The 9,858-nt window shown below is 52.2% G+C and overlaps 1 protein-coding gene across 1 annotated transcript; it reads right to left on the reverse strand.

Annotated features, from left to right (window-relative positions):
- Nucleotides 1-900: 900 nt before the first annotated feature.
- On the reverse strand, nt 901-1,839 carry LOC309684224 (olfactory receptor 14A16-like; the record flags this gene model as incomplete). The annotated part of the gene is made up of 1 exon (XM_082500163.1): nt 901-1,839. One exon carries the CDS (start codon nt 1,837-1,839, stop codon nt 901-903), a length of 939 nt encoding a protein of 312 aa, XP_082356289.1.
- Nucleotides 1,840-9,858: the final 8,019 nt, after the last annotated feature.

Genomic DNA, 9,858 nt, shown 5'->3' on the forward strand with positions numbered 1-9,858 from the left:
AACTAGAAGAGCAGAGACAGTGTAGGTATTAGGAAGAAATTTTTCACTCTGAGGGCGGTGAGGCACAGGAAAGTTGGGGATGCCCCATCCCTGGAAGTGTTCAAGACCAGGCTGGATGAGGCTTTGAGAAACCTGGTCTACTGGGAGGTGTCCCTGCCCATGGCAGAGGGTTGCAGCTAGATGATCTTAAATGTCCCTTCACACCAAAACCATTCTATGATTCTATGATCTCACCAGTGTCCCTTCCCTCTTCCTGCTGGGTGTCCACTGACTCCCATGGAACTTGTTTGTGAGTATCCCAATTCAGTGCTTTACTTTTGAGGGACTTCACCTTTGAGGGTGTTTCACCTTCTGAGTCCCATTTACTCCCAGCTCAGGACACGTGGCCACTACCCATCCTCTCCTGACCCCTCCAAATTCATTTCCAGAGAGACCTCTACGTGACATCAGTCCTGTCATACAGGACGCAGCTAGAGGTAATTGGGAGCTCATGCACCTTCTTCTGCCATCAGGCACCAAGCAGAGAGCCTGTAAAAACAGAACTCTTGGTACAATAGAACCCAAGGGTACCGTGTGCTTAACCCCAAACACAGGAAGAACGCAAAGAGAGCAGACACTTTAAAAGAGAAATTTGTGCAACATTTTTTTGGCATTAACTCTGGAGGAAGAGTCCAGGCTTCAGGCACTGCACCCAGGAGAAGCCCTTTTATTGAAGACCTGCTATTGGACATTGCTCGTCTAATTCAGTAATGTGCATGTGTCAGACACAACATGATCAAGCCTGAGGAGAAGTAGTATAAGCCTAGAATATGATCTATAAGAAAGATTATCAGAAGGGAAAAAATTAGGCACCTGGCCAAAGACAAAGTCCAGAAAAAAGTGCAGAGAAGGGGAGAGAGGTTAGGGTTGGTGAAACAATGTCCATTGAGCCAGTTTCCATAGGGCATCCTTGAGCTCCTGGTTCCTCATGCTGTAGATGAGGGGGTTCACTGCTGGAGGCACCACCGAGTACAGAAATGACACCAACAGGTTCAGGGATGGAGAGGAGATGGAGGGGGGCTTCAGGTAAGCAAACATTCCAGTGCTGAGAAAGAGGGAGACCACGACCAGGTGAGGGAAGCACATGGAAAAGGCTTTCTGCCGTCCCTGCTCTGAGGGGATCCTCAGCACAGCCCTGAAGATCTGCACATAGGAAAAGAGAATGAAAACAAAACACCCGAAACCTAGTAAGGCACAAACTAGAAGGAGGCCAGCTTCCCTGAGGTAATCTGAATGTGAGCAGGAGAGCTTGAGGATCTGCGGGATTTCACAGAAGAACTGGTCCAGGGCATTGCCCTGGCAGAAGGGCAGTGAAAATGTATTGGCTGTGTGCAGCACAGCATAGAGAAAAACACTGCCCCAGACAGCTGCTGCCATGCGGACACAAGCTCTGCTGCCCAGGAGGGTCCCGTAGTGCAGGGGTTGGCAGATGGCAACGTAGCGGTCATAGGCCATGACGGTGAGAAGATAAAACTCTGCTGACATGAAAAAGAAAAAGAAAAAGGCCTGTGCAGCACACCCCTGGTAAGAAATAGCCCTTCTGTTCCAGAGGGAATTGGCCATGGCTTTGGGGAGAGTGGTGGAGATGGAGCCCAGGTCAAGAAGAGAGAGGTTAAGGAGGAAGAAGTACATGGGGGTGTGGAGGCGGTGGTCGCAGGCGATGGCGGTGATGATGAGGCCGTTTCCCAGGAGGGCAGCCAGGTGGATGCCCAGGAAGAGCCAGAATGTCAAGAGCTGCAGCTCCCGTGTGTCTGCGAATGCCAGGAGGAGGAAGTGGGTGATGGAGCTGCTGTTGGACATTTGCTTCCTCTAAGCATTGGGCACTGTCCAAGAAAGAAAAGGCAGTTCAAAGATAGTGAAGACTTTTATAAGAAAAAAAAACTGCTCTCTATCTCTCTGAAGCTTGAGAGACTGCATTCCGCTCTTAACGACAACCTTTGGCACGTCCCTCTTGTGAGCTCTGCTTTGTGGTGGCTGAGGGTGCCCCAAGGAGCAGAGAACTCTGCTGTGAGCTCTGGAGGGGTCAGTCATACCTTGCAGAAATAGGCAAATAGGAACATGGTGTTATCTCAGATTAAATCCACTCATAATGTCCAAGAGCTTTTCAGCATTGTTGCTCCCAGTTCACCTGACTGCAGAGCAGAGCTGTGGGGATTTTGGTTTGTTTGTACTGTTCTTGTTTCCCCCACGCACCTGAGGAGTGTTTTTAAGGCAGAAATTGTTGGACTTTCTGCCACACTCCGTGTGAAGCCTTGTGGGTCCTGAGAGGCCGAGGGGCTGTCCCTCAGTGTGGGGTGAGGGCAGTAGGTCTGTCCAGCAGCCCTGCTCTCAGCTGCCCTGTGCTGGCACCTCTTGGAGCTGGATGATGATGGACTCAGCTGTTCCCCTGAGAAGGAACTGGCCACTGCTGGGACCAGAGGAATGCAGTTTCCATGTGCCCCTCTCCAAAGTCCTCAGCCTGTCTCATCGTACCTGAGGAGGATCTCAGCCCTCCCCTCCCAGACAGGGACATAGAGGACTCCCTGCAGCTGACTGCACCAAGACGCCCGGCAGCATTGCCATCACCTGAGCACTGAGGGGTGTCCTCCATGGGGCTGCTGGATAACACAGAGATGCCACGGGAATGCTGTGCCCATCTGGAGAGCAGCTGCAGCCTAGCACGAGCCCCTCCAAGAAGGAGTTGAATGTCCTATGGGTGGGGTGTCTGGAAGGGAGAATTGGGTCATTTGTTTTGCCCTGAGCCCACAGATTATGAGGAGACTTTACTCCCATGGACATGTCGTCATGGCAGAAGCCAGAGGGTTGGTCTGTTAACTGCAGCTTAGCCCCAGCCCTCATCCCAGCAAGTCAAGTGCTGACAAGAAGGGGAGCAGACAGAGGAGGGGAAAACTGGAGAAATGCCCCAGTGCTGCTGCTGAGGGCGGCAGAAAGGGACAGGTGGTTCGGGACTTGGTCATTTCCCCTCTGCAAGGGTGAGGCCGCTGGGCAGGTGCCCCATGGCCGTCAGGGCAGAGGCTGGGCTGGGTAGGAGAGGAGAGCAGGGGGTGGCTCCAGTGAAGGTGTCTGGGATCCCCCCTGCCTGGGCATTTCTGGCAGCAGCTCCCTCTCTCCCTGCCTATGTCTTCGCTGCCTGCAGCTATCCCTGTCAGGACCTGTTTCTCTGTCCCGATGTCTCCTCACTGTCACTGCTCCCAGACTGCATCCCACACTCTGTTCAGCTCTGCCCCACAGACCCCTCCTGGCAGCAGGGCACTGCCCAGGGGCATCTCTGGGTCTGCGGGGGATCAGGAGAGGCTCAGACAAGTGCTAAAGAGAAATGGGGTCTCCATGCCTGCTCCACAAAGGAGAAATCCATTCCCACCTCGCACTGCCCACCCAGCCAGCCAAGAGGAGGAATTTCCAAGCACACACTCCTTCCCTTTCAGTGAAATGCAGACCTGATGTCCTTCTTGAGAAGGACCCTCTGCAAATGTCCTTGGGGGTATGGGGAGCTGGGAACAGCCCTGATCCACGCAGGTCCCTCTCCACAGCAGAAGGCATCTGCCTTGCTGGCGGTCACTCCTTCCACCCACAGCTTCTCCCCAAAGTGCCGTGGGAGCTCCCCGGGCAGGCGCAAAGCTGAACCTGTCAGGCGGCAGAGTCCCTGCCCCGGCACACAGCCCCCGGGGTGCAAGGACAGCCCTGCCCACCCCTGCCTGCACACCCCTATGCACACCTCCACAGCCATCCCCGGCAGAAGGCAGCTCTCAGGCGCTGCCCCTCTCACCGGGCAGCAGGGAAGCCCTGCTCTGGAGCACATCCTCCTCCTCTACAGCACAGAACTGAGAGAGTCCTCCTGACAGACCCCAGCAGCTCTCAGATGAACCAGCTTGAGAAGGTCCCTCCAGGAACCGGAGCTGCATTGCCCGGCACCCAGAGACTTACCACGAAGAGGGCGGTGAAGACTCCTGCCCCATTGAGCTCTCAGCACCCCCCACTCCCAACTGCCTTTAAGCTCTCTCTGCCTCGCAGGTATCCTCTTGCTGCCTGGAGGCAGTGCCCCCAGCCCTGCTCCTGGACCGAGCTGTCTCTCTGCAGCGCTGCCCACTTGCCAGGAGCTCCCTCCGTCCCAGCAGCCCGGCCCAGATCAGCAGCAGAGGACCTGCCCACGGTGGCACTGCCTCTGTCCCCTCTGGCCTCCCTGGAGGTGTCCCTGGGGCTCCAGAGGAACCTGCTGGGACACTGGATGAAGTCATCTCTGGTGTTCCCTCCTTCAGCTGGGGAGAAACCATTCTTTCCAGCAGTGTTGTTTCTCTTACCAGAGTCAGATTTAGGTCCTATAATGCCTTTTTCTTCTCCTGTCATTAGGTGGGACAGTCAGACAGGGACAGGCAGGGATCTCCTTTACCCCCGCTGAGGGAAGGGATTCAACAGAGTCAGTTGAGGCTTTTGTCCTTGAGATCAAATCTTTGGGCTGTAAAGGGGACTGAGCTCCCTTCCGTGCTGACAACAAACCCATAGAAGTTGGGGTTCCTCTTGCTTAGTTTCTGGCGTGCATAAAATCAGCACCTGCATGTGAGCTCCTTGTCTCAGCTCCCATGGTAATTAATCACCGTTAGAGTTTGAAGGGACTTTAAAGATCTAGTTCCAACCCCCTGCCCTGGGCAGGGATGCCTCCCACCCGCCCAAGTTGCTCCAAACCCCATCTGTCCTGGCCTTGAACACCACCAGGGATGGGGCCTTCACAGCTTCTCTGGGCAACCTGTCCAGTGCCTCACTACCCTCACAGGAAAGAATTTCTTCTTAATATCAAATCTAAATCTACCCACTTGCAGTTTAAAAGGGTTACCCCTCATCCTATCACGACACTCCATGATCAAGAGTCCCTCCCCACCTTTCCTGTAGGCCCCATTTAGGTACTGGAAGGGGCTATAAGGTCTCCCCGGAGCCTTCTCTTCTCCAGGCTGAACTCTCAGCCTCTCCTCATAACAGAGGTGCTCCAGCCCTCTGATCATCTTTGTGGCCTCGTCTGGACCCTCTAGAAAACATCCTTCTCCTTCTTTTGTTTGGGGCTCCAGAGATGGACGCAGTACTCCAGGTGGGGTCCCACGAGAGCGGAGTGGTTCCCTGAGTTGCACGTTTGACCTCGATCAAAGTTGGGTCCAACACATGCTTGTCCTCTCTCACAAGAGACCTCTACCAATCCAAAGACCTTTCAAAAATGATATTCCACAGAAGTATCGATCTTCCCCTGTAACTTCAATGCCACTACTCTGTTACATGGTGTTTTTAAATTCTCTCATCTTTCAGACCTGTATCACCTGTCTTGGTACAATGACCATTTCTAAAGTCAGCTTTTCAGATGCAGACTGTCTCGACAAAGGCCTTTTCTATTGCACTCCACTTTGCTCCTTCACTTAGTCTTTCTTCATTCAGATTCCTGTCACCTATCCAGCTGCAGCTTTGAGCTTGAGGGAGTTAAAAATTTGCCTGTCTTTCAGTCGTCTAATTATCTTCTTTAGCCAACTCTATAACTGCGTTTATATCTCTCTTTTTGTACGTATCCATCTAAAGCATTTCAGATAAGATCATCCCTTGTACCAAAGCAACATCATTAGAGGCAGCTCATCCTGAACATCTGATTGTAGAATGTGTTTTATTGTTTATCAAACTTGATCATGCTTTACTTTGCTTGCAAAGAGGAGAACTCCTCCTGTGCCTGGGTGCAGCCAGGTCCCTGAGGAGCACAGGTGGGAGATGGTGCAATGGAGCTGTGACACCCTGCTGCAGACTTCAGTGGAGAAGTCTGAGGTAAAGGAAAGTGATGCAAATCCCAGTTGGCCAATGACAGGGGTGGTGAGGGAGGGGAGGTGAGGAGCAAGGCTGTCCATACAGTGTCAAACCTCAAGGGACTTCTTTTCCTGGCTGTCCAGACCTCCTGAGGGGACACTGCATCAATATCAACTGCTGACCGCTCCTATCACCTCTTCTCTAACTGAAAACTAAATAAAAAGAACCTTTGAAATAAAAAAAATTATATTTTTTTTCTATTAGGTTCTCTTCAAAATCTTCCTTCTAAATTACACTATGAAACAAGTCCAATTATCTGTAGAAGTATTGAAGACTTGAAAAAAAAATACAGGAAGAGAAATAGCTCGTTAGGACTTTCTGTACTTTAACGAGCCCCATGGTGTATTTGGCCCTGAGTCCATCAACCTCAGATACTGAGAAGAGACTGAACAAACTGCTCAAGAAGTCCAAGTCAGAAGCAAAGTACCTTGAAGCCTTGATTGGCCCCACTGAGGGTCGTTACTGCCAAAGCCTCCCCAGGGACTCGTTAGAGGAGATAACTGGAGGCTGTGGTTGCAGGTAGGCAGTGGCACTGTGCAGGTGGCTGTAATGCTGAGGAACCCCTTGGCTTGTTTGATGCAGCAGAAAGGCCAAACCCTGACCCCCAGGCCCTGGGAAGGCAGGTCCTGCCCCTCACTGGTGGCTCAGGGCTCTTCCTGGGGGTGGTGGGGTGTGAGGGGGAGCGAGGCCGAGTGTAGGAAAATTCTGTGACACCTCCAGGCCTCCCAAAAATGGGCAAGGACAAAACAAAGTCCAGAGTCCCAAAAGAATCATAGAATCATTTAGAATTGCAGAGGACCTTTAAGATCATAGAGTCCAACTGCAAACCTAACACTGCCAAGTCCACCACTAAACCATGTCATTATGTGCCACATCTACACGTCCTTTAAATACCTCCAGGGATGGTGACTCAACCACTTCCCTGGGCTGCCTGTTCCAGTGCTTGAAAGCCCTTTAGCTGAAGAAACTGTTCCTAATACGCAGTGTAAATCTCCCCTGGAGAAACTTGAGGCCATTTCCTCAAGTCCTATCTCTCATTACTTGGGAGAAGAGACCAACCCCCACCTCGCTACAACATCCTTTCAGGGAGCTGTAGAGCAAGAAAGTCTCCCCTCAGCCTCCTCTTCTCCAGTCTGAACAACCCCAGCTCCCTCAGCTGCTCCTCATAAGGTTTGTCCTCCAGACCCCTCACCAGCTTCATTGTCTTTGTCTCGACACACTCCAACACCTCAATGTCTTTCTTGTACTGAGGGGCCCAAAACTGAACACAGTACTCGAGGTGAGGCCTCACCAGTGCCAAGTACAGGGGGACGATCACTTCCCTAGTCCTGCCGGCCACACTATTACTGGTACAAGCCTGGATGCTGTGGGCCTTCTTGGCCACCTGGGCACACTGCCAGCTCATATTTAGCCACCAACACCCCCACGTCCTTTTCTGCTGGGCAGCTTTCCAGCCACTCTGCCCCAAGCATGTAGCGCTGCGTGGGGTTGTTGTGACACAAGAGCAGGACTGGCCCTTGGCCTTGTTGAACCCCACACCACTGGCCTTGGACCATCAGTTCAGCTGGTCCAGATCCCTCTGTAGAGCCTTTCTACCCACAAGGAGATCAGCACGCACTCCTAGCTTAGTGTCATCTGTGAACTTACTGAGGGGGCACTCCACCCCCTTGTCTAGATCGTTGATAAAGGTATTAAAGAGAACTGGCCCCAGTACTGAGCCCCGGGGACATCACTTGTGTCCAGCCGCCAAATGGATTGAACTCCATTCACCACAACTCTTTGGTCCCGGCTGTCCAGCCAGTGTTTTACCCAGAGAAGTGTACGCCTGCCCAAGCCATGAGCAGCCAGTTTCTCCAGGAGAATGCTGTGGGAAAGTGTCAAGGGCTTTAATGAAGCCCAGGTAAACAACATCCACAGCCTTTCCCTCATCCACTAAGAGGGTCACCTTGTCATAGAAGGAGGTCAGGTTTCTCAAGCAGGACCTGCCTTTCATAAACCCATGCTGGCTGGGCCTGATCGCCTGGTTGTCCTGTACGTGGCACATGATGGAATTCAGGATGATCTCCTCCACATCCTTCCCCATCACCGAGGTCAGCCTGACAGGCCTGTAATTCCCCAGGTCCTCCTTCTGGTCCTTCTTGTAGATGGGTGCCATGTTTGTTATCTTCTAGTCAACTGGGACCACTCCAGTTAGCCAGGAATGCTGATCAATGATGGAAAGTGGCTTGGTGAGCACTCCCGCCAGCTCCCTCAGTACCCTTGGGTGGATCTCATGCGGCCCCATAGACTTGTGTATTTCTAAGTGATGTAGCAGGTTCCTCAGCATTTCCCCTTGGATTGTGGGGGCTTCATTCTGCTCCCCAACCCTGTCTTCCACCTCAGGGGTCTGGGTCCCCAGAGAGCAACTGGTCTTACTCGTAAAGACTGAGGCAAAGAGGGAATTAAATACGTCAGCCTTTTCCTCATCCCTGGTCACTGTGTTTCCCTCCACATCCAATAAAGGACGGAGGTTCTTCTTCACCCTCCTTTTGTTGATGATGTATTTACAGAAACATTTCTCATTGTCGTCTATGGCATGGCCAGATTAATTTCTGGTTGGACTTTAATCCTTCTAATTTTCTCCCTGCATAACCTCCTGACATCCTTGCAGTCCAACTGAGTTGCCTGCCACTTCTTCCAACTGTCATAAACTCCTTTTTTCCCCTCAGTTCCAGCCAAAGCTCTCTGTTCAGCCAGGTCTTCTTCCCTGAAGGCTCGTCTTTCGGCACATGGGGACAGCCTGCTCCTGTGCCTTTAAAAGTTCCTTCTTGATGAATGTCCAGCCTTCCTGGGCTCCTTTGCCCTTCAGGACTGCCTCCCAAGGGACTCTGTTAACCAGACCCCTAAACAGGCCAATGCCCACCCTCTGGATGTCCCAGCTGGCAGTTCTGCTGACCCCCCTCCTGACTTCTCCAAGAATTGAAAATTCTGTCATTTCATGATCACTATGCCCCAGACGGCCTCCAATCCCCACATCCCCCACAAGCCCTTCTCTGTTGGCAAACAACAGGTCCAGCGGGGTGCTTCCCTTCTCTGCTCCCTCCACAGCTGCATCAGGAAGTTATCCTCAACGCACTCCAGGACCCTCCTGGGCTGTTTCCTCTCCACTGTATTGCACTTCCAGCAGACATCCGGTAAGTTGAAGTCCCCCACGAGGACAAGGGCTGGCTATGGTGACACTTCTCTCAGCTGCTTCCAGAATATTTCATCTGTCTCTTCATCCTGGTTGGGTGGTCTATAGCAGACTTCCACCATGATATCTGCCTTCTTGGCCTTTATTTAACACCTCCCAGTACAGACTGCGTCCTGTCCCACTACAAAGTGGATTATTTTAACGTGTCCCAGTATAGACTGGGCCTTAACCCAGTATTAGTGGGATCCCCTGATCCCCTCGGAATGCAGACTGGGCACCATCCAAGTATAAACTGGATCTCTTGGCAACCTCCCAGCACAGACTGGGCCTTTTCAAGTCCAAGATACTGGGCCCTGTCCCTGTACAAACTGGATCCCCAGTCCACTCCCAGTACAGACTGAGCCTTGTCCCAGTATAAACTGCATCCCTTTAACCCCTCCCATGACAGACTGGGCCCTGTCTCACTAGAATGTGGATCTCCTCAACCCCTCCCAGTAGAGACTGGGCCCTCACCCAGTACGAAGTGGATCCCCTCAACCTCTGCCAGTAGAGATGGGGCCCTCTCCTAGTACAAACTGGATAACTAGATCCTCTCTTAGTAAAAATTAGTTCCTGTCCCAGTACAAACTCAACCGCCTTATCCCCTCCACTCAGAAACTGGGTCAGGTGCCAGTACAAACTGGATCCCATGACCCCCTCCCTGTAACCACTGGGCCCCATTCCATGAGAAACTTTATCTCTTTAAACCCTCCCGCTATACACTGCGCCCTTCCCAGTACACACCAAATCCCTTAATCCCTCCCACTACAGACTGGTCC

This window comes from Vanellus vanellus (assembly GCF_965231255.1).
Source record: "Vanellus vanellus genome assembly, contig: HAP1_SCAFFOLD_45, whole genome shotgun sequence".
NCBI lineage: Eukaryota > Metazoa > Chordata > Aves > Charadriiformes > Charadriidae > Vanellus > Vanellus vanellus.